Here is a 26,187-nt window from a genome sequence, read left to right on the forward strand (position 1 = left end):
GCGAAACGATAGTCATTTTTGGCAAAAAAAGCACTTTTAAACCACAACTTTCGTCTTGCACTAGCTGTGTTATGCGCCAGTGCAACCTTACGTAATGCGTAATGATGTCGAAAGGTCACGCCAAAGAGTATAGAAGCCCAAGAGGCGAAACTCTGTTGTGTTATGGGTAACAGTCTGTAGATGGCGCTGCGGAGCCACGGCCGCCATTATGGACTGAAAGCTGCTGAAATCGTTAGCGCGCCTCACAACTGTGAAGATGAGCAAGTGGTTAAAACGCAAGCAGTGTTTTGCAATAAATTGCAAAAATTATTAGTCCACCAGAAGCGATTTGGCATTTCATCGGAAAATGCATAATAGAACATAAATATTGATAGATTAAAGGTTTGCAGTAATTTTATAATTGTATCTTTGCAAACCGTAAGTGGTAGGCTAATGAAGCCGATTCAGTGGGGGACATACCCTTACGAAAAAGTACTATAGGAATCTTATAGTATTTTGGGACAAAATAGTATAGTAATCGAATACTATAGTAATTTGGGACATACTATAGAAGTACGATAAGACTACTATAGAAATACTATAGCAGCTTTAAAATATTATAGAGGTATTAGAACATCACAGAAGTATGTTATGTTCTGTAATACCTCTATAATATCCTAGAGCCGCTATAGTATTTCTATAGTAGTCTTATCATACTTTTATAGTAATATTTTGTCCCAAAATACTATTTTCCTAAGGATAATTAGGCCATGCATAACCACGTTGTTTTCGTATTTAGATATGACGACCAGAAAAAAAAAATAAGTTATGCCAAGTTTTTGTTATGTTAAGTTGGTTCAGTGCCATTGACTCTCATTATTTTTTCTGCGTTTTCCTTCAGTTTTCAGTCCATAATGGCGTCCGCGCCGTCACGTCATGGGGGCAACTGTTGCTATGGAGCGTTCTACTGAGTTTCGCCTCTTGGCTTCAATACTCTTTGGTCACGCGTTACATATGTGAAACGCACACATGTTGATCATTTTAACTCTTTCCCCACCATTGATGAGTTATCTCATCAATTAAGAGAAAACATTTGCATAAAAAACGTGTTCTGATGAATTTTTATGTTAATCTGCAGTACCGCGATTATCCACTAGATCCACTTACCCAATTTATGAAAAACGTTATTTACTAATTTTAAACTCTGTGTATGATTTGATAATCGTTCTGAATCTGATCTCTAACAAAAAATTGCAAATTACAAAAATGCAATTATTTCAGCTTTTTGCTAAAAAAATTTTTTTAAGAAAAATATCCATATATAGATATGATAAAACTTTTTTTCCCCGTTTTGTTTTTTTGTTCATTGTTTGTTTGAAAGCAGAGTGTCTGTTCTTTCATTTTATATATTTGTATGTTTAAATATTTTTAGAAGAAAATTTTCCTGGAAGGCATTTTGTGAAACTTTTGTTTCATCATTCCACATACAACAACGTCGGAACGGTCCTCTTTCTCCACACATTTGTCATGCGTGACCTTTGGATTTAATTACGCAATATGTAAGGTCGCGCTTGCGTGTCACACGGCAAATATATAAATGTGATGTTCACAAATAATAATACATTTATTTTGTATAGTGCCTTTAGAAGAACTTCCTTAAGGCGCTTTACACTGACATCACAAAATAAGAATCGCTAAATACATCTAAGAAGCATGAAAAAGCAGAATGTATAAATAATAAATCAAGTAAAAATTAGTCGAAAATAAAATGATTTAACAAGAAATTAAAAGGTACAGTGAGTTTGCTTCCCTAACGTCAATTGGAATGGAGTTCCAAAGTTTAAGGGCATAAGAAGAGAAAGCGCGACCCCCCTGCGAACGCAGTCTTGTTTTAGGGACAACTAGAAGACCACTCTGGGAAGATCGCAGATTGCGACTAGGAACATAAGGTATTAAAAGCTCAAACATGTACTGAGAAGGCAGACTATGAAGTGCCTTGTATGTTAACTTAAGGACATTAATTTATTGGTATTTACTGGAATATGTTACTAAGCTAATGTTACTCCATAACCAAATAAAGATATGGATCTAGGAGGACAATTTCTTATCTTATTTGATAAACTCAGTGTCACTCATGAACAGACAGTGGTGGACAAGCTAACCCTTTAAGGACATTGTGAAGCTTAACATTTTACAAGTAGGCTACTGCTTTATTGTTGTAAGACCTCAAACAAAGACACCAAATTGCATATTATTGGCTTTGATTAAATTCATTGAATGAATGGCTCAGTATTTAATTCCATATACTGGTGTGGTATCAATACACCTTGGGTCATTCTCCTAGAAAATCACACCAGCTTTAACTCCTATGAATGGTCATGATTCTCCTACTGAGCCCTTGGAAAGGTCATAGGTCAGTTGTCTGTCCTGATGTGGCAGTCTCAAGGGTGACCTTCTCGACCTCAGGGGAAATAAGGTAATGAAAGATACTCAAACGATTGCACTGGGCAGTGCAACTAATAGATTACAATTGGCGAAGTTCTCCGAGACATCCAAATTTTCCAGTTATTTGAAACATTCCCCAATGTGATACTAAGTGAGACCTGCATTTCAGAAATGTGTTAAGCAGTTCAAAAGCTTAAACATTTAAACAATTAAAAACATATTTTTGGACATGATCCATCCCCTACAGAATATTGCAGTCAGATAGCAACAGTACCTTTGTATGGGTAAGTACCGTAGCATAACCAAAACTAACTGAAGGTCAAAATACTGTGTCTGTTCACACACACTAACATGCTTGTACTCTACCCTGAATTCACCACAGGTGAAGGACACCTTAGAAATCATGCTAAATTCAGGTATGCAGGTTGAATAAGGGGGCAAGCCCTCTCATGGCCGTAACGTCAGTTTCCATTAGCATTCATTCATCACAGACGAGAGCGGTGACCCAGGCATGCAGCCAAATGACAGATGTTCCAGAAGTCAAGTCCCGCGTGATGAATGTTGGGCTTTCTGTTGAGGGCAAAGGACAAAGCATATCAGTTACATCAGCAGCCATTGAATGCAGATGCACGATGTGAGATTTTTCGTCTGAGACCTTGCGCGTCTCTCTGGGACGGAGAACCGTCCCTTGTGGAATAACTGATATACTTCTGAACACATTTTGTATTCCTATACTGCAACCCTTATATGAAACCTCCTACCCCCGGATAGCTACTTAAACCTGTCTCTTTGTCCCCTTGACACCTACCAAGCTCACTCACCTGCGGCTGAGAACCTCAGGCAGGATATCTGTTGCTTCTGGTGCTCCCACGGGAAGACCAGGCCTTACATTGTGTGGTGGCCTGAGGTTCACCTTGTACAGCTGTGTATTCATTTCACTGGGAAACACATAGACAGACATACAGATGAAAGGCAGATGATGGAAACGCATGTATGCTTTTGCTTAGAAACTCATGCAAATCAGGGGTGGGTAACATATTGAATATGTACAATATTTTGTTGGTGGCATTAAATAAACTAACGTTGTGGATACTGATGATAATAATACACTTTTGATTTGGCTATTAAGGGAAATAGTTCACCAGAACCAGAGAATATGGCAATAAAGTTTTAATTGCGAATCAGAACTGCAATTCAGTTATTTTACAGAGACCATTAATATACATATTTCTTATCAATAACAATACATTTGTCCAAATAAGTATGAATAAGTAAGACAAAGTTGCATTCATCCGATTGATCTGGGTTATAGCTTCGATGGTGGAATGAAACAGTACTGGTAATACATTAGGGGGAGGCTGTTATGAATCCACCCTGTCCAAACATCCTGCTGTTTTATATGCTTCCTGGGGCCAGAGGTCATTGCAGACAAGCATGACCAATCCTTATGTAAATTGAGATCTGAGAGGGGCCTGTCATCCACACAGTGCAATTCAATTAGGTTTAATTTACAATGAGCAGTTGAAGGAGGATACATTCAGATGATGTATTAAGTCTTTAATGAACGAGGCTTCAGCACACATACCAGATTTAAGTAGTATAACACAACCATAAAATGTACATTGGAATTAAACATGCAATATATGGTTGTCTTTTTCTAAATAAATAACCCCACCCTTAATAATGATTTAATAAGTATTCATTAGCAAATTGATAAATACCAATATGTTATTAGTAGTGCACAGTGCACACTAAGGGGTTGTGCACACCAAAACTTTTTAAAGCGGCTGAAAATGCCTAGACAACGCCAAATGCCAGCTGTTTTTCAGCTGAGTTCCAGCTTTCTTCAGCTAAGCACTTTGGTAGCTCTGATACGTCAGCTGTTAGACGGTTGGTTGCTGTGATACTTGTCCCGCCCCTCCTCCACTGTGATTGGACGGCCGCATGAAAACTGACATTGACGAGCGGAGCTTTTCATACAAAGTTGAAAATTTTTCAACTCTCGGCGCTGAGCACGGAAAAAACGCCAGACGGCGGTTTCAGCACGGAACCGCTAGCTGCTGGCTTATTTGAAAAACGCTGAGCTTCCATTGAAAACAATTGAAAACATGCGCCGGCCACGGGCGTAAAAGTTTTGGTGTGCACAACTCCTAAGGGAATAAGCAAACTTATAATCCTAAATATCAAACTTTAAAATGTAAATCTAGTACAACTTTCAATATTTAAAGGCGGAGTCCATGATGTTTGAAAGCCAATGTTGATATTTGAAATCACCCAAACAAACACGCCCCTACCCCAATAGAATCTGGACCTTCTGTTGATAGACCCGCCCCACACATACGCAAACCGGCATTTGATTTGATTTGATTGGCTATAAGTGTGTTTTGGTAGTCGGCCCGTCTCCTTCTCCAAACCGCTCTTCAAACATCGTGGACTCCGCCTTTAAACGCATGAAAATTCAATTACACCGAAAGGGAGAAAAATATCATACAGACCTTTTCAACCATCAGACTAAACTATTTTAAGAATGGTAGGAATAGTTACACTGAGGTAGCGTGCACACCAAAGCGATTAAACGAGGTTGAAACGGCAGGCGGATGCCGACTTTAGGCGCTTGCCAGCTTTTTTTCAGCTGAGCGCTTTGGTTGCTATGGGGCTGTTTACACTTGGTATTAAGATGTGTTTTCATCCATCGGATCACAAGTGGACGAGAGAGACACATTACGTTTACACCTGGTATTTAAATCCGTCTCTTTTGTCCACTTTCGACCGCTTCTGTGCTGAATACTATAAGGGGGTGGTCTGTGAGACGGTGGGCGAGTCTCTCTGCTGTCATTCAAACCCGAGCGGGAGTAATTATGAGTTTATATGGACGCAAACTAATATTATGTCGGAGTGCACTGCTTGTTTAGCAAGTAAACATGCTGCACAGTGTTTTGTTCATGAGTATGTAAGAGCTTTCTTTGAATTTTCAGCGCAATTGAAGAAATAGGATCGCGCAACTTTCACACGCTTTCAAAACGAAACTACGGAGATCAGCCGCTTAGTTTTTATCAATGAAAGGCTAAAAATAGCGCTGTTCACCGAATGTTCACGCCAGAAGTCAAAAAAGACGTAAAACTTGTGTTTAATACCTCAGATTAGATAAATGGGCGGAGAGAAGGCGGTCGCGTGTGGCTGTTCGAACGCATTCAACCACATGTGCGTTCCGCAACTCCAAAGCGATCCGATCGAAAGGGGTTTCGACCACCTCTGGATGTGGTTGAAAGTGGTCGAAAGTGGACGAGTTAAAAAAAATTCACCCCCCTCACAGTTGTTATGAAGGGCAAAATTTGCTGTTCAGACCAGAATCACTTTTTGTACCAGGATGTAAACACATTAAGTTCTGCTTTAAAGTTGGGCATTTTAAAATAATGGGGGTCTATAGGTTTTGACTCCTTTTTGGAGCCAGCCAATTGCAGATGAATTGCAGTTTTAGGGGCTAATCACACCAAAGCGTTTTAAACACAAAACGCATTGCTTTTTTGAAAAAAAAAAGAGCAGTGTGACATGGCTTTTTATATTGCTAGGCAACCACCAAGTCAGCTGTCTTGTCAATCAAATATTGAAGCGTGAGCACTTATTTGCTGTTAACTGTCATATTAGCAGAAACTTCAAAAAGAGAGCGCTTGCTCTGACCTTGTTTGAGGGTCACCACAACCAAAGGCCCGCCTCTCCCCTCGTTCGATTGGACAATGGAAAGATGCAAATTACGTTGTGTGCTTTTCCGCTCTCAGCGCAAGGCATTCGGCGCACATAAACAGTGCGCATACGCTCCCTGCCCATAGTGTGAGGGATTAGCAGAACAGATGAACCCAAGTGCAGACGATGTCGGGGAAAACAGAAAACACTTTATTTTAAATACACAAAAACAAAAACCCACGAGGGGGTACAGGACATGAAACACTAAACACTAAACTTGACAAGATCCTTGGTATGAATTACCACACGAAACACGATGTCACAACACAACACATAAACACAGACCACATGACTCTCCACACAGACGCAGAACACGGATACGGGGGTGTCAGGATCCCGGCACCAGAAACAAGACAAAATACACTTAACATTCGGGACCCTGACACTACCCTTCCCTTAAGGGTTGCCACACGGCAACCCAACACAACAGTACATGACAAAAACAATAAACAAAGTCCAACGGCCAGAAGGCCGACAGTGCCCAATGTCCGGACCCCCGAAAACAGAAGGCGGGACAGACGGTCTCCGCCCAGGAAGTGGGCCCGGAACCCAGCACCGCTCGGCCCGCCGACCTCAAACAAGACACAGGACATGCCGTACAGGAACGCTCGCGGGGCTCACTGACCAGTGAGCATCCCGGAGCTTGCTGGCCGATCCCCTGTCGCGGGGCTCGCTGAACAGAGCTCCGTCGCGGCGACAGTCCGACGTACAAACACTCCCACGGGATCCGCCGACCAGGAACTTCCCGCGAATCTCACCTTCCCGGCACTTATCCGCGGGGCTCACCGACCAGCACACTCCGTGGGGCTCGTCGATCCGGATCTGTCCCGCGGAGCTCCCCGAACAGGAACACTCCCGCGAAGCTCGTCGACCAGTAGCCCTACCGAAGACGCCACCGATCAGGAACACAACCGCGGGGCTCACTGCACGGCCACAGGAACACAACGGCACAGACAACGGCAGGACGGGGCAGGACTGGACAGACATCAGGAGGAGGCAGGACTGGACGGACATCAGGACAAGGCAGGACTGGACGGACATCAGGACAAGGCAGGACTGGACGGACAGGAACAGTCGACGAAGACTAACTAAACGAGGTAAGCAAAACCAAAACAGAGCTGTCTGCTGGGTTCAAGAATGGCGGAATCATTCTGTCAGGAATTAGCAGAACAGATGAACCCAAGTGCAGACGATGTCGGGGAAAACAGAAAACACTTTATTTTAAATACACAAAAACAAAAACCCACGAGGGGGTACAGGACATGAAACACTAAACACTAAACTTGACAAGATCCTTGGTATGAATTACCACACGAAACACGATGTCACAACACAACACATAAACACAGACCACATGACTCTCCACACAGACGCAGAACACGGATACGGGGGTGTCAGGATCCCGGCACCAGAAACAAGACAAAATACACTTAACATTCGGGACCCTGACACATAGAATATCATTCAAAAAAGGCGCCTGCAACTGCCATAAACGCGTTTGGTGTGATCAGCCCCTAAGTCACTTCCGTATTGGCTGAATTCAACCCTCGGTTTAAACGCGGCTGAAAACACCAGTCGGTTACTGTGGCCACTTTGCCAGCGTTTCGGTTGCTGTGATACTTCTGCTTTGTTTATCAGTCGTTGTACGATGTGCCGGTTGGATGTTGTGATATTTGTCCCACCCCTCCTCCACTGTGATTGGACGGTCGAGTGAGAAGTGACATTGATGAACTTAGTGTTTCACCCAAAGTTAAAAAAACGGCACTTCCATTGGAAACAACTGAAAACATACGCCGGCCACCGGCGTTAATGCCTTGTACACGCCCCCTAACTGATAGAATTCATGTAGTGATGTCACTGATCTGTTGCCTGGCTACATGTTTCTTTGGAAAAGTGCATTATTTAAGTAAAGCAGACACAGATCAGGTAAAAAGTAGTCCTAAAAAACAAAAATAAATTATCTTTCATAACACGTTCATTATTTACATTGCATACTGTCTGTAAACTTTTGCGTTACCTTATAGGCAACGGTTGACATATTTGTATTACATTACAAAGGAAGCTAGTATCAGCCTCACAGTGGGAAATGATCCGCACAGAATGGAACACAACAAGAACTGTTTGGTACGGCAAAAAGTTGCTGTAGTGTCCTAAGGGTGAGTGCTGTCAATTTAGGCCATTAAGCAACCCACTAGCAGCTACTAAAGGGCTCGTTATAGTTGTGCGTAGGTCCTACAGCGTAGGTTCCGCGTCGGTTTTCATTTATACTTTTGCGTCGTCATCCGCGTTAACCCACAAATGAAGAAACAGCAACTTGGTATGTATTATTTACTTCAAGACCAGCAATGAAGGAAAGTAAATAAACAGCGACTTTTTTGCAGTTTGAGTTAAATCACTCCTCAACTTGGCACAAACGAAAATATCTATGACGCAGTTTTTTTACCTGACAGGAAAAGTTCTATGGGACCAATCACAGTGTTTGCGGTCTGTGTAGAACTGACGCGCTGTTCAAAATTTTGCGAGGTGCATGTCAGGCTATGCAGAGCTATGCACAGGCTACAGATAACCTACGACGTAGCTACGGCGTAGAGCTTATGCACGACTATAAATCGGGCTTAAGGTCTCCTTAGCAACCACATATGACTAAAAACTACTCGAAACACCTTAGCAACCGCATAGCAACTCCCTGTCAACTAATCAGAACTCACTAACCGTGTGCCTTTATTCACTTAAAGCTTCACTGTCCACTGTTCCCTACACATCCACAATGCCAGTTAGATTTAACAATTGATGTTTTACATGTTCTTAGTAATCAATCAAACTTCCGTAGGCGTCTGGACATCCATCAAACTTCCTTCTAAAAATTCCAGGTATGGATCTGGCATAGATAAAGCTGTGACCAGCAGATGGACTACATCATGTATCCATTTACATAAGGATTTGGTACTTTACTGGAAAACCTCATTTTGCCATTACTTTATTTGCTGATGAAAGGTTCAAACACTGTTCAAGTCCACTTTGAGAATCCTGGGAAATGGGTTCATTACTGCAAACTGGCAGGCCAATCAGCCACACGCGATTACAAACATATGGGACCATTACAAACATGAGCGGTGTTATCACAAGCTGTGGATATAGGAGGATGATGCATAGAGCATAGAAATTTGCCTTATACTGTATGTTTCTCTTCAAATTTCCATATTCCCACACTTTAAAAAATACTTTGCTGCCTTAAATTTTTTTGTTAAATCAACTCGGATTTACAAGTAATTTCAACTTACTATTATTTATCTTGACTAGAGAGGAGTTGTTATAACTACAGGTGAGTTGTTATAACTTATAAAATTAAGTTCACTTTTCTCAACTATATTTTATAAGTTGTGACAACTCATCTCTGTTGACATGACTTGTAAATCTGAGCTGATTTGACAAAAAATTTTTAAGGCAGCAAAGTTTTTTTTAAAGTGCATTGTTGACTACCAATGAGAGCGAAGCAGTGGAGTTAACGTTATCCTTCTCTCGTCAGTTACTGGAGTGGACGTTACTCGTTTGTTTATGATGACCAGATTTAGAAACGCCTCTTTTGAAAGACAAAATGTGAATAATGCTTATAATGTGAATGTACCTTAAAGGTATAGGGGAAGATTTTCTTTTTCCGGGTGGATCATCAAGACTAATGGTCATCCTAGTTATCAGTCATTCTGGTAATATGTTTACGAAAGGCCGTCGTACGTGCTCGTCCCTAGGTTCGCTTTCTGCATATGCGCACTTTCAGGTGTATATGTGTGGTGGGCTACAGTTTCAACTATTCATTAAAGCTCGCAGTATCACCGTATTTTTTCAAAATGTCTGAGGGTCACAAGAGAAAAAGTGTTTACGAATTGTATGACAAGAAGAGAAAGGCCTCTGAAGAAAGAAAAAGACCAGATCATTTCACACGCTGGCGTGCTCTAAAAGCACAGGTTGGGCTTCCCACTGATGCCTCAGTCGCAAAGTTTCTACTCGACAGTTAAAGTTTGTAATGTTATTTGGATCAATCCATTTAAAATCACTGCTAGTAAAAGTTGATGTAAGCTATGATTAGCGATACTAGCCCTGGCACAAGTCACGATCTTCACAGACATGGTAGACATCTTATTGTATGAGCCATGCCGGCAGCAACTTGTAAAGAGAGCGAAGAGAGAAACTAGGCTTGAGCAGTGTGTTGCCAACAATTTTTAATGGAAAGTAGCTAAAGCTTGCTTGGAAAGTCGCTAAATGTCGCTAGATTACGTCATTGCCTCATTGGCATACCAGTGACATCATCACGTCGTATTTGCATTCTTACTACATTGGCTGTTTCAGGTTTCCCTTTCTCTCTTTATTTAATTTTAATACACATGAATGCCTAAACATTTTTTCTCGTTCGTTTATCTGCTTCTGTTCTTATAAAACGAAACATGTGTATGTTCATATTTAAATGTCCAAACAGTCCAGTTTCAAAACATATGAGGATACGCTGATAAATGATGGGAAATGTTGTTTTCTAGGTACATAGCTCATTAACGCGTTGATCAGCTCCATAAAAGTTTGTCTGTTCTGAATCTGCTGCTGCTCAGCTCACTCAAATACATTTATTTATTTATTTATTTATTTTGGTGTTTTTTTTTTATTCAAAGACAATTTTACATTTACACCCTGCCATAAATGTAAGTAATCGCAGGATCAGCCAGCTCCGGCTTCCCACATGCACGATTATGCAGTCTGGGCGCAGAGAGATTAACCACATCTCCTGCCCTGACTGCAGCTGGGAGAGAACTGGTCTGCTGCGCGAGGACTAGGCCGCCTGTGAGTGGTGGAGCCTTTGGAAGCGGCTGCAGCTGCTCGTTGAGAAGAGTAAATGACACGCGCTTTCACGTCAAAGTCTCCAAAAGTCTCCAATAACGCCAGAAAAAGTCGCTAGATTTGTCGCTAGTTGCTTTTTTAAAAATAAGTCACCAAGGGGGTCTGAAAAGTCGTTAAATCTAGCGACAAAGTTGCCAAGATATGTTTTAAATTTAAGCGCCATCTAGCTGGCATAAAAAAATGTATGTGAATCAGCATGAAATGACATTTGACCATCACTACCAATCAAAATGCTTTCTTATGTAAATTTATGCAAACGTTTTTATCCAAAGGAAATTACAACAAATTAAAGGTATAACTTGGATTTAACTTTTTGGGCCCTATTTTAACGATCTAAGCGCATTGTCTAAAGCGCACAGCGCAACGTCTAAATGGGTGTGTCCGAATCCACTTTTGCTAATTTAACGACGGGAAAAATGGTTTGTGCAAATGGGTTGGTACAATTTTTTTAATGAGAAATGGGAGTATTTCGGGCGTAACGTGCAATAAACCAATGAGAGTCTCACATCTCATCCCCTTTAAAAGCCAGTTGCGCTGGCGCCATGTCTAATCCCTATTTAGATGACGGACTTTGTAAACTGAAAAACTAAGCGGAGGAAGAAGATCTCCAGTTTAAGATTAATGTTAAATAATTGTGTACTGTAAAAATACTTTATTTGTAACAAAGAGGAGATAAAGAATTTACAAACGGCTCTCTGCACGTTTTAGCACTTGGACAGCGTCAGTTTTTTTTAAGCATTACTTAAAAATGTTTCTCATCTCACCATATCCACAGGTACAGTCCAGAGTCATCATATACAATAAATCCGTGAGGTTGCATTTATAAAAAAACATTTAAAAACTGATGCATTCGTTTAAAGCAAAGCATTTATTTACTTACTAGGCTACAGGTGAAGCAGCTCTTTGTGCCTTCTAACGTCTCATAATTAATCCTCATTTATGTCCAAGAGACTCAATAATAATCTTTTACATTCAATCCTTTAATCTTTCATATTTAAAAGTGTTTTTGTGCTGCTGTGCATTCATGTATGTGTTAAGCAAACCCGCGTTGTCGTCCAGTTTAGGCGCATATTACTAATGCGCTCTTTAAATAACAAAAAACATATTGCGCCATTGACTTTAGACTTTAGAGCAGGTTTTTGTTGGTAAATGGCATAGTCTATTTTAGTTGCCTTAAAACAGCAACGCACTAACAATGCGCCTGAACACACCTTGTTTCAGACCAGAACGCCCATGGGCGCAACATAGGGCGCAAATGCATTTGCTTTTTAAACAACGCGGCGCTAAACAAGAAAATTATAATTGCGCAGGGTGGAAACTAGCAAAAGACACTTGCGTCGCGCATTGCGCTGCATTGCGCCGAGTGTAAGATAGAGCCCATTATCTTTTCGCTGTTAACACAATGCTTTACCAATTGATACAAGAATCAGCAATTATCAAATAAAACCTCATTTTGCATTAAAGGGGAAATTTCTGTTGCCTCGCTTGTTGCCAGTAGAGGCGCTAATTTAGCAAATGGTCCAATGGGTCATATTTATGGGAGGTGACAAATAACTTACAGTATACTGTTGTATGGGTTGGAGGAAATGTTCTCCTAAAGGCATGTTAATTAAGCTGTTGCCCCTCATATATTTTCCTAATTCAATTACTTAAAAGCTTCTCAGCTATATAACTGTCACTAAAGTAACGCCCACTATTGAGCAGCTAATGAAAAAAAATAATAACACTGACGTTCAAGCCTTCATTCTAGACTCTGTTACTCTCCATTCATGTTTTTAAGTTTATGTCAAAGATGAGGTTGTGTAATTGACAGCAGTTTATGTGTGCTATGGGACCTTTTACCAAAATACAAAAGTGAGCGAGTGAAAACCCATTACTCTTTTCTACATTAATTCACAGTGAAATCGATGACTAAAAAAAATCAATTCGATTATGAGAATTTAGCATGGATTTCACATACAGTGTCACAAATAAGCAGTAGTTCACTAAATGATAGAGCCTATACCATAATGCTGATTATGTTGGCGCATTCATCTGCTGCAGTCTATGATCTCTCTCATCTTACCGTGACTGTATTCATTAAGGCTGTGATATGCTCTGTCAGATTCTCACACTCACACACAGTAAGTCTTCTAGCAAACAACATACATCATCCAAAACGCACCAGCTTGACCTGTCAACACATGCACAGCCAGTGTTGGGGGTAACGAGTTACAAAGTAACGGATTACAGTAACTACATTACTTTTTTGGGTAACGAAGTAAAGTAACGCATTACACTAATAATATTGGTAACTACACTACTTTACTAGACTATAGGAACGCGCTTTCCTGCGTTACCCAAGCAGTGTTTGCCTGGGTGTAAAGTTCTGTCTATTTAAGTGGTGCGTGCATGCGTGTCCCCTGTACGTGTGCCGTTGCCATAGAGATTGATTTGACGGAGCTGCTGGTGCAAAGGGGAGCGGGAAATGAAGACGGAGGGTTTCAGCCACTGGGGCGATATTCACATAACTTTCAGCGTATTGCTCGAAAGGACAAAAATATTCGTGTGAAATGCACACTATGCCCACACGACAAGTGTCTTTCAACTGCTGACAACGCGATGAGCAACCTGTCTGAGCATTTGTAAGCCCAACATGGCAATACAACACTTGTGGCGAAAGATCCTGCTTAACTTACCCGAAGACGGAATTAGGTAATGAACCTCAATCGAGTCAGAGCCAGAGCATAATTCTTTTAAAGAAATTATTTGAACGTAACCCGAACAGCAATGTCGCGTGCGCTCAATTTATAGAAAAAAGCCAGGAGTCAGGAGTCTCAGGACCGCTGTTTTCTTCATAATCTTACTTCCAAATCTAATCCTATAAACTTTTCGGTGTTTGATGTATCACTGTTACCGCCCTGCCAGACTGTCTTAAATAGAGAAATAAGTTAATTCCTTGATTTGCGTTGTTGATTCATTTATAAATAATTCCCCCAAGGGTTAGTTTATGCGCAAAAAGCATTAAAATGAATAGAACGTGATGATTACGTCTTTCTTTGGTGAAAAAATAATAAAATAAATAAGCCTATATGAAATGTGTTTCCCTTAAATAATTAGCAAATTAACAAAACGAATTCAAAAGTAGCCTATATGAGTTTATTTATTGTGTAACGCGCTCCCAAACCGATGCAGCAAAAAACACTTTTTACCTATTTAAAAAAGCACAATGTTTTGTTATTATTGCGAGTGTAACTTTACATAAATAAATTTACACATTACAGTTTTGAATGTTGTTTTACTTTTATTTGTATGACCATAATTTAAGGTAATTTAAGGTAATGCAAAATGCAAGCTCCTCACGCGTTTCATGCCATCACCCGCGTGGGTTTACACAGGGCAGCGAGAAAGAGACATTAAACTTTAAACATTTAACATTCTACTTGAGTTTTTTTGGACATCCCTTTGGAATCACTGCAATCATATCATCAATTTATAAGGTAATAATAAATATAAGCGCAGCGCTTATGAGTGTTCAAACACTGCTGACCGCTCAGCTGTCAATCAGCCGACCCTCACAAAGTTTCACATTAAATGATAATATATTTGAACAAGCATGGTCCTGTGCTTATTTCTGTCAATGTTCTGCATGAAGATCTTTAAAGGTTTCTACTTACATCACGATTTGCGGTGCGGCCGGTCGCAGTCTTTATGTAAAACGGGTATGAAATAAATTGATGCTGATGTCGGATAACGGGTCAACTGTTATTTTAATCGCGCGGATGCCGGTTATCAAACAGGACTGTGCATGACTCGTATAAGGAAAATGGAATGACAACATGAAAATTATAAAATAGCCTACATGTTTATATTCTGTATGAAACCACCATGGGCGCTAAACTTGCGGTGTTAAAGGGACAGTTCACCCAAAAATAAATTATAAATTTTGTTACAAACCTGTATAAATATCTTTGTTCTGATAAACACGAAGCAACATATTTTGAGAAATGTTAATAACCAAACCAAGCATGAGCCCCATTCACTTCTATAGTAGGAAAAAATAATACTATGGAAGTGAATGGGGCTCATGAATGGTTTGGTTACAAACATTCCTCAAAATATTTTCATTCATGTTCACCAGAACAAAGACACCCACACAGGTTTGCAACAACACGAGAGTTACAAACCTGATTTACAAATAAATTATACAGAATTTTAATTTTTGGGCGAACTATAAATCCGATGGGGTCAAAAATTAGGGTGCACCAGTGCAACCAGTGCAAAAAGTTAGTCTAGAGCCCTGGCCGGTCATTTAAAGTAGTCACTCATCATCAGCCGACCCCGCCTAAACCATGTCCATGTATCTATGTGGTAAATTAAGAAAAAGGAAAGTAAAGTAATAAGTAGTGAAGTTACTTTTCAAATGCAGTAACTAGTAAAGTAATCTCATTACAATTTTAAGAAGTAACTAGTAACTAGTAACTAATTACATTTTTTGAGTAACTACCCCAACACTGTGCACAGCAGATCATAATTAGTCTTCTACAGCATCAGCATTCTGATTCAGTGAGTTCCTCTTAGATTTTAATGGAAATGTCCATGTAAATGCACGTATCATATTTCTAGCTAAGAAACATCCTTGGAAACTCTTGGGATTTGAAAAAACATTAATTATAAAAAAAATTCTGCATCACAGAGGAAGAAAAGGAGCGAGTGGTGGAGGAAGAACCTGTCAATGTCCCAATTCACTTCATCACTTGATGCATTGATCATGTTGTAAATTTATATGTGGCATGTTCATTGGCATGTTGGGTAAGCACGGCCTTACAATGCAGCTTATAGAGCCAGTAGGATCCCCGGGGTCCAATCCAATCTTTCACAGCCTGTTTAGCACTAACTATATAATTGCGAACTCTGTGGTGACCTACCACTTTGAAGGTTTTGCTTTCTGTTGCAATGTGTTGCAACTACAGACAATTGCTTGTTTCAAAACCTACAGTAGTGAGGTGCCTTTGTAGACAGCATCTAAAGGCAAAACATGAAGGCAGTGTATCCTTATTGGAATTAATGAATCATATCCTTGAGTGTGGATCTCACTTCAGCTGTTTGTTTGTTTCTCTTTCTTTCTCTTTCAGACCTCAAATCTTTCCTCAAAAGTTTTTCTAAAATATGCTCTTTTTGCTAACACCATCCCAGGAATCCTTCAGAGAATGATCTTTTTTCACAGGGTGTTTATATGTGCACACAACGTGCAATTAATCTTCACCATGGTGGCCATGCAAACCGCCTATAGACCACTACCCAGTGAGTGAGTTAATGATTAATTATAATGTAAACATAGCAAAGACGGTAATGGACATCGGCCAGCAATGTAATACAGAGGGCATTCATTCACAACCGAATGGCCACGTGCCACCTGTGGTGCATGAATCATTGATGACTGATCCACAGCACAGAACTTAACCTTTGATGGCTCCAAGCATTTTTTACTTATTAATGGAACTACATATTATCCCAAGTTTACACTGTAATTGTACTGTCAATGCAGATTCACAAAGTAGGGCTTCCTCTCCAAACATAAATGTTGAAACAGTCTTAAAGGAACAGTTAAAAATACAGATTTTTGACCTGGAGAAGCACTTGATCTGAACCATTGATGTAGTTCTTGTAATCTCGTAACCTATCATGATCCACTGACAGGGTTGAACGGGTGCAAGTGTGAATGAAATTTAACATTTTTAGCTGCAGATGTTAAATATATATAAATAGTTAGTGTCAAAATAGATGGTTTTTGGTCCCTTTTTGAAGTTAACCTTTATTGGTCCACCCCAAGCGTGCTGCACAAGCCCTGAAAGTGAAGCCAAAACGTCTCTATCGCCCCCCAGTGACTGGTCCCAGTATTGGTCATAAACCCCGCCTCCTCCATGTTATTCAATGGGACTTGAGACCAACTAAATAACTTAATTACACTTCAATTATCTTTTTTCCAATGCTGGTTTATGTCATTTACTGTAGTTTTTATGAAGCTGATGTAAATTCAAGTGTTTATTGTTAAAATAAGTTGGTTTTTAGTTAGTTATTTAATGCTATAAAAACGGTGGTGTCACATCATGATTGACAGCTGTGATATACGCATTCTGCGAGGGCGGGGCCTTGATTTTGTGGCTTTACTTCCTGCTCACTACTGCACAGGACTGGTCCCAAAATCACTACTGCGCAGACTCAAGATGTCAGCGCCATATCGGGACATTGGCAGCTGCACTTTTCACAATAGAAGAGAGTGAACGGGCGTCCTCCATCTTTTTTTACAGTCTATGGTCCACCCCACCTGGCAAACTACTTCTATTTAACATGAGAAAGATAATCAGGTTAACATTAAAACCGAAAAATAGCCCGAGGTCTATTTAGTTTACGTTGGGTTGTCTAGTCTATGTCAAAATGGTGTTGACATGATTTGATTATTTTACAACACTTAAAATCAACCAAATATCAACATCAAACTATCATTATTAAACAAAATCAGCAATGGCTCAAAATTATAAAACAGGAATTTAAAGTCCTCGTGAACCAGAAGTCACGATCAACTTCCGTGTTGTGACATATTTTCGAGTGAAACGGAATATCGCACAAGGAAAATAGTGTGCGTGGTTTTTGTGTTTTTGATTGGATATAGACAAGTTTCCCGGGTGAAATAGGCGGGCAGCCATTAGCCTTTCACTCTGCCAACGACTTCCGGTTGTGTCTGCCAAGCACTTCCTATCAGCGAGTTTGTTTTCGCCACGAGTTTTTTGCAACCGCGAACAGCACAACATGTCCCGGAGCCGTGTCGGCGTGTAACACCATCCATAGTTTACTTTTTCTGCACGCTAACCAAAGACAGTAAAAGACGCTAACCGGAAGTTGTTGGCAGAGTGAAAAGCTAATGGCGGCCCGCCTATTTCACCCGGGAAACTTGTCTATGGAAAAGTAGGCATTTTATTTAGAACGTGTTGCAGACTGACATTTGGAGGGGGCAGAGATAACGAATGTTCCCGCCCAAGCTGTCTAGCTGATGTCATCAGAGAATGATCGCCACATGAGGGCAGAATTAAAAATTTTTATTTTGATTGAAGTTTATGAGGGCACATAAATAAAATAAGTATAATGACTTACACAGATAAATTGTTTATAATAAACACTGCAATATTACATTAAAAAATAACAATTGTCAGTTTTAATTTCATGGGGACTTTAAGTTTGACTCTACAAAATATCTTTCTTGGTTTTATCTTTGTACAAATTTTAAACTAACATTTTTAATTATTAATGCAATTTAGCTTACAAGGGTTTGGGGACAATGAATATCTTTGATGCCTATTCAACCCCAAAACTTGATAATTGCAGGTCTAAAGACCTTTTTGTCTGCTTCTTAACTCTTTTAATCAGCAGGCCAAGGGTTTATAACAACAACCATTTCACTGAGTCAACCAAGACTCACCCAAGACCTCACTTTACAGCCCGCAGGCACAACACACACACACATAAAGACACCAGACGCTTAGCATTCAGCCTCATCTGGAATGCATTGCACTTACTCATTCCTCACATTTTTTCCTCGCTCTGGCTTCATGTTCCTGTGGATCATTGCATAAGTGATACACCAAACAATAAGCTTGAAAAGCCATTACCACACTGAAAAATTAGCAGTGATTACAACAGTGTCAGCAGACAATGAAATTATGGCTAAGGGACTGGAGTACCGCAGGGCTCTATGTTTGGACCTTTGCCAAAGGCAAATATCACCCCCTATTTGTCAGAAATGTTAGTACTTCAGCTTGTAAACTATTAACCAGATGAACTTTAGTCTTCCAGAGCCAGACCTTTTAACTATCTGCAAAGTCTAGGTTACATCATATGAAGGGTACAGAGTGTGTGGCTTGTCATTAGTGTAAAGAGACCAACCACAGTTTGATATATTTAATTGACTTTTAGGGGTGGTAGGTAACTAAAAAAACATAATACAACAATATTGTAAACAAAATAGCATCAGATTTTTGTACAGAAAACACAAATAATTTAAACATAATGCCAAAGAAAACTATAAGCAAACAAAAGTAATATAGACATCTGGAGGTGAGTAAACTCACAGGAAGAAGTCTGATACTTCAAGCAATATATATACACCATCTGTCTGTTATGACATGTAGCATGACTTAGATTTGCCATCTGTTCGAATACGTCATTGGGGGAAATGAGGTCAAATACATTTTATCAACTGGTAAAAATTTTTTTTTTTACAAATTAAAGAAGAACTTAATACAAACAGAGCAAGCTTGCATACAAGTGTGATAGAGAAAGATAGCGTTGGCTACAGGTTTGAAGTTGTAGGATTACGAAGCATTAAGGTGTCTATCTGTTCAACAACAACACTTTAAGGTGGAATCATGGGATATGGCCTGTCAGCACATCTAAAGATAGAGCATTCCTGTAACGTAATGCTAATGAGTAAAGTTTCAAAGTGTGAATGTAACATTAGATGGTCTGTGCTAAAGGTTATGGATTCAATCATGCAGTGTGCACTTCGTTTAGTGCAATTTTGTGCCACAGATATCAATATTTCAAATTGTGCGAGAAAGGTGGATTAAAGGAGGGATCTTTCTCGTGGATATGAGGATATATCAACCAGAATATGCAACCTAGCAAGTAACAGGTCCCCAGTGGTACGTGAAGGCTGTAATATCACAGATCCCACTAGAGGGAGACTCTCAAGCATCTTACACGAATCACAAGCTTAATTTCCATTACCCTTCAAATTGTGCAAATTAAAATACAGAACTGAAAATGCTCCCAATGGAAACATAGCATTTTACATCAAAATACCACTAGAGAAATTTGGGAGTTGAATGCTCTTGTATACTTATAGTCGCTCTCCCTGTATTTTTATGTCATCCCCATGTCAATAAAAAAGCAAAAAATAGAGAAAAGAAAATTATAAAAATCCCTGTAGCTGTAGCTTTTTTACTCAATCAGAAATGTTGATTTTTTATAGTTTGATGTCTTAATAGAACTGAATTGAATCTGATATATAGTTTTCCGATGTATTTCTTATTACAACAATCTTAATTATATTTGATTAGTTGTGAAGCAAACTCCTTAATATATTTTACAATGTATTTTAAATACAATTATTATATTTTGAAATTATTAATAAATTATTCCAACCTTTATACAAAAACATTTTGGAAAATATTACATAAATCATATATTTGAGTAGTAGTAATGTGTTGCCATTTTAGGTTTGCTGCTATGTCATGGTGGGGACCCCCATAAGACTCAATTCGAGCACTGGTTAGAACAACGTTGTGGCTTGACGTCAGGTCACTGTTGGGTCTTGACATCTGATCAAAGTTGGGCTAACATCAAGACCCAACCTTGGCCTGATGTCAAGACCGAACTTTGGCTTGACATGACAATCCAACATTAAAATGACGTAAAAATCCAAAGTTGATCCGACGTCAAGACTTAACATTGATCCGACGTCAAAATCCAACGTTGATCTGATGTCAAATTCTAACGTTGATCCAACTTAAAAATCCAACGTTGATCTGACATCAAAATCCAACATTGATCTGACGTCAAAATCCAATGCTGATCTGACGTCAAGATCCAACGCTTATCCGACGTCAAGATCCAGCGTTAATCCGACGTCAAAATCCAACATTGATCTGACTTCAAAATCCAATGCTGATCTGACGTCAAGATCCAAAGCTTATCCGACGTCAAGATCCAGCGTTGATCCGACGTCAAAATCCAACGTTGATCTGACGTCAAAATCCAACACTGATCCGACGTCAAGATCCAACGTTGATCTGACGTCAAAATCCAACACTGATCCGACGTCAGGCTCCAACACTTATCCGACGTCAAGATCCAACATTGATCCAACTTAAAAATCCAACGTTGATTTGACGTCAAGATCCAGCGTTGATCCGACATCAAGATCCAATGTTGATCTGACGTCAAAATCCAACACTGATCTGACATCAAGATCCAACGTTGATCCGACGTCAAAATCCAACGCTGATCCAACATCAAGATACAACGCTTATCCGCCGTCAAAATCCAACGTTGATCCAACGTCAAGATCCAATGTTGATCTAAAGCCAAAATCCAACACTGATCCGACGTCAAGATCCGACGTTGATCTGACGTCAAAATCCAATGCTGATCCAACGTCAGGATCCAATGCTTATCCAACGTCAAGATCCAATATTGATCCGATGTCAAAATCCAACGCTGATCCGACATCAAGATCCAACGTTGTAAAGCTTTATTAAACACCAGACAAACAGCATGGAAAATATAGCCTACATAGATTATTAGGACAAGCTGAATGCATTTAAGTGTTGCATTGCATGAGGTGCATTAGCAATTCAGACATTTGGTTTATGCCTGTGAAAATATGTAATATTACACACAGTATAATTTCTACATACTGAAGAAACAGTAAGAACAATGTGATTGTATGCTGCTTTACGCACAGCCATAAGCCAAACAACATCAATTCTATACAATGCTGTTCTGGCGCCCTCAAGTGGTTAAAACCTTTATGTAAAGATAGGTTATTTTCTTGCTATTTGTTTACCATTGTATGTCAGTATAATAAAACACTTGTTTTGATTGTTGCTGTGGATTGTCTGATAAAGAGCCATCCATTTGGCTTGAATGGTCAACTGTGCTGAGAACATGAAATAAAATATCTGTTTCTGGAGCTGTGGTGTGCCAGTGTTGTTGTCATTATTACATTTTGTTATATAAATATTTCTGAAAGGTCTTACAGAAAGTAGACTTCCAAAACGTAGCAATTCATAAATACATTTCTGAGTTTGTAACTTCAGCTTTGTACTGGCTGGATGTGCACATTTTTGTGAATTTTTTATTTACATCAGATATACTGATCACGATGTTTTCACCTTATTATGATAATAAAACTATTCATTTAATTTATAATTCACATTAGATATTCTAATCACAGTGTTATTACCTCAATAAAAAGCTATTTTAACTGTCCATTCAGTCAAAAACTGAATGTTTTTTAAAGACATTTAACTGATTCTAGGATGTTATTAATTGTCTAGGTTGTTTGTTTATAAGTAAATTTCATTATACTTATAATGACTACCACTACTACTACTTGTAAAAATAAAGAAATTATTATTAAAAAATATATATATAATTCAGCCATAAATTATAGTCTATAGCCTACCATATAAATTATTATATAAAGAGATTTTTACAGAGGTATGCAGAATACCACTTGCAATAATTAAAAACAGATAACCAAGAGAAAAAAGTAATTTTAGTCGAAATATAAGTTTGAATGGACTACTGAAAAATAAAACATTTTGTAACGTTTGTGATCCAATTCAACGGTAGATGGAGCCCACGTCCACAAAACAGTTTTCTATGCGTAAAGTAACCTCTAAATATATATTTGATTAGTTGTAAAGCAAACTCCTTAATATATATAACAATGTTTTTAAAATAAAATTAAAACGTGCAGTTACTTCATATCTAAACTCCGTCAGCCTATTACAGTTAAATTTCAAATGTCACTCTATTTTATAAACGTTACAGTATCACTGACTATTTACATTCATTTGTAAGCTTTATGTATAATATAATATTTATAAAGATCTGTTAAAATTTAAATAATTGAAATAGCTTGTGTATTGTGTGACGTGCGCAGATGGTCTATGCCCCGCCCCCATCTGCGCATGTCATAGAGCTCGCAGCTGATCACGTAGAGCACGTGCAGCACGCCCATTATGAATGAATTGGGATTCTTCGGTTTATTTATATGTAAATGTCTTCGCATTTTACTGACATTTCTATATTATTTTATGGAATTAATATAAAGTTACTACTATACAATATTATAATACAAAGTATAACATTACGATTTTTATTATTTTTTATTATTGTGTTTTACAGCGTACATTATATACACTTGACTTACTTTTAGTGTCAGCCCTCAAGCAGTACAATGTGTGTCAGCTGCCATTATCATTGTAGGCCATTGAGTTTTCAGTATGGTGAAAAGCAGGTCAAGCTGTACAATGCCCTGTTGCCAACACACGAAACACTGTGTAGGAATTACACTTATTGAGACGTCATACGCCTCCGTTCTCTCTCTCCATTCATTGAAACACCCCCAGACAGTGTTCGTGTGTTTGCTCATGTCTGCAGTGGAAGACACACTCATTATTGTAAAGATTTGCCTTCGGCATTTTCCGGTCATGATAACCACGCCCCAATGTTCCATTCGGGAGTGTTCGTCGACGCAGATCCCGCCCACACCGTGTTCAGCGTTGTTTAGGGACATTAGGAAGATGGCGGCTGCCCAGCTCTACTGTGTCTGCCGGCAGCCCTATGATTATAACCTGTTTATGATCGAATGCGACATTTGTAAGGACTGGTTTCACGGCAGGTACGTACATTATGGTGTCTTTAACAGATATGTGAGGGTTGGTATGTATAGGGTGCCCTGCCATGGCGGTAATTTGATTGTAAATGAAGGGTGTCATGTGAAAGTCCGGGTGACGCGCGTTGAGGGTATTTAAATATGACGGTGCGCGAGCACGTTCGACTCGTATTTGTTAAGCGACATTGATCGGTTTATGTAAAAAATAAATGTAAAAAATAATCAGTGGGAGTTTAATTAAATGTTATGTTTTCTAATGCTCTACATTGAGATTAAAAATATTTATTTCTATTTGAAATGAGCTGCCAAAGCCACATGGCTAACCTGAGTGTGAGTGTTGTGATTGTACGAGTAAATCTTCGGTCTGCTTGAGTATGACATATTTTTACAACTTATCTTGCTAAGGTTTTCACACTAATTTGTGTAATACATTATACATGTTGATAGTGGCTTTTATGTTTATGTGACTGAAAGTTTTAATCTGATTGTCAACTGGATGGACTTGTTCTATACAAATGTTCACTACGGTAACACCTAAAAGGTATTGTTACCACATTTAATATGTGATACTTGATGCACCTATGTATGGGCCATGGTGATTTTAATAAGAAATATTTGATAGCAAATAACTTCTCAGAAAGTGAAAAATATTGTATTTGGCCAATAGATTTTTTTCAAAATCAGTCTGTTAAAAATGTCCTATTGTTGCATCCCTAGATCTCTAGATACTTCTATAATAACTGGGGTTTAATAGCATACAGATAACAATAAAGAACGATGCAAAAGCCTCTAAATCACCTCCAGCAAAAAGGAGATGATAATGATAACCAAATGCTCTTGGCACGTATTATACGTTCATCTAATACTTTTGCCTAAATCCGCTTAATCCTGGCTTCAGGTCATTCAGAAATACCAGTTTGTTGGCAGAATCTGATAAAAAATTTACAAGAAAACATGTCAGACTGCATCCGAGCTCTTCAATTGATAATATAAATAAATAATACTGCAGGCTGACCATATTCATAAATCATAGGCCCACTACCAGGTACATGTCCCCAAAAATTGTGAGTATGGTGCTTAAAAAAACCAAACAATATTATTCATTTCTTTTTGACAACTTAAATTCCTAAGGGTTGTGGTTTGAAATAATTTTAATCACCTCAGATCAAATGGTGAAATGTCTCAACAAGTGCATGCATTTAAACATTGTGCCAATTTCCACACTGGAAGAAGGTATGATAATCATGCCTTATCATGTCATGTTTATCTTGTCCTCTGATGTCACATTATTCCATGTTATGAAAAGGGATGTACTGTGAAGGAGTACATAACTTTTTAGTGTTTGGAACAATCAATGTTGTGATAACTAGGTACACAAAAAACTTGGCACACCAACACTTTTGGTGTATTGTCAGCCATAACTGATCCTTTTTAAATGAACAAGTTTTCAACTTCCCTTCCCATCTTGTATTGTGACCAGTGGTATATGCTGCGCAACAGACTCTTCTTTGTGAATGACATACTTCCCTTCCCGTCTTTGTAACCCAAGGTATACGGTCAAGCAGTTGTGCGGGTGTCGAGAAACTTGCCTAACTTTGCAAAATGCCAGATTTCCCAAACCCTAGTCGAAATCGTTACCACACACTTCTCACTTCTCTCTAAGATTATTTTCTAGATTAGGACTACAGAAGTCTTGCAGCAGCACTGCCTGGAATCAGAGATGCGAAACTTCTCATGTAGATTTTGGTACCATTGAAAGTTAAGCAGAATGCAGAGCCCCCTTCCTGAATGAGGTAATGCATATCTAAACTAGGGTTGCAGAAATTTTGGAAACTTTCGATGGAAATTAGATGGCCAATATATATGAATTGGGAGTCTGAGGTCGATGAAACTGATGTTGGTGTTTGATACAGTTTGTATAAATTACCCAACATTTAAAAAAAAAATCCTTTAAGTTTCCAACTTGGAATAAGTCCCGAGTTTTGCAACCTTTGCAAAGGTTTAATCCAACTGCTGCTAAAATCCTGATTTATAAACGCGACATTGTTTGACAAAATCACCATACATTTACATTGAAGCCTTACTGCTGTTGCTCTTCTCATCAATGTCTTGTTATGAGCCTTTTTTATTTTAAATGTGAGTTTTATTGTCGCCTATAGTGCAGACAATTCGGTGCAAATTCAGAAATATGAGAGAATACACAGTAACTGTTACACGAAACACGTGCGCAGGCATACCCGCATCATAGAGAAGGAGAGAACGGGTGTGTTGGGAAACACTAATGCTAACCTTTCGTCAAGTCATGATAAACTCGATCAGCCGTCTTCTCTGTCAGTAAATTCTGTGACTGTTGACGTTTACACGAAAAAGAAAGTATATGGAGGAACGGACATTGAAATCACCGCCACCTTTCACTGTTAATGAGAGAGAGGCGCGTGTGCTGCACGCGACATTATAGAAGGGGAGGGGGCGCGCTGGACGCTTGCAACAATGAGTTAAAACATTTTTAAACAGTAAAATATAAATGGAAATCATGAAAAATCTATTTGTGGTTGCCAGTGTTGATTCAAGTGAATCAATGTATGGAAAACACTGAGATGCCAACATGTGAAATTGTTCAGAAAAGCATCCTGAAACCATTCGATTTTGCCTACGAACACAGCCATAAATAAAAATGGCACAAAAACTGAGAAAAG

At 39.0% G+C, this 26,187-nt stretch overlaps 1 protein-coding gene and 1 long non-coding RNA gene across 2 annotated transcripts in view; one reads left to right on the forward strand and one right to left on the reverse strand.

Annotated features, from left to right (window-relative positions):
* Window positions 1-2,229: 2,229 nt before the first annotated feature.
* LOC129432310 (uncharacterized) lies at window positions 2,230-23,202 on the reverse strand. The gene is made up of 3 exons (XR_008640049.2): window positions 23,027-23,202; window positions 3,246-3,362; window positions 2,230-2,994 (listed from the first exon to the last, which is right to left on the reverse strand). It is a non-coding gene; the product is annotated as an uncharacterized lncRNA (long non-coding RNA).
* A 137-nt stretch (window positions 23,203-23,339) lies between these two features.
* Window positions 23,340-26,187, forward strand: part of kdm7aa (lysine (K)-specific demethylase 7Aa) — a 28,734-nt gene continuing 25,886 nt past the window's right edge. Inside the window, exon 1 of the mRNA XM_073867335.1 lies at window positions 23,340-23,497. Within this exon, the coding sequence (XP_073723436.1) occupies window positions 23,400-23,497 (98 nt within the window). The 5' untranslated portion in view covers window positions 23,340-23,399. The remainder of the gene's footprint in view (window positions 23,498-26,187) is intronic.

This window comes from Misgurnus anguillicaudatus, chromosome 1, assembly GCF_027580225.2.
Source record: "Misgurnus anguillicaudatus chromosome 1, ASM2758022v2, whole genome shotgun sequence".
NCBI lineage: Eukaryota > Metazoa > Chordata > Actinopteri > Cypriniformes > Cobitidae > Misgurnus > Misgurnus anguillicaudatus.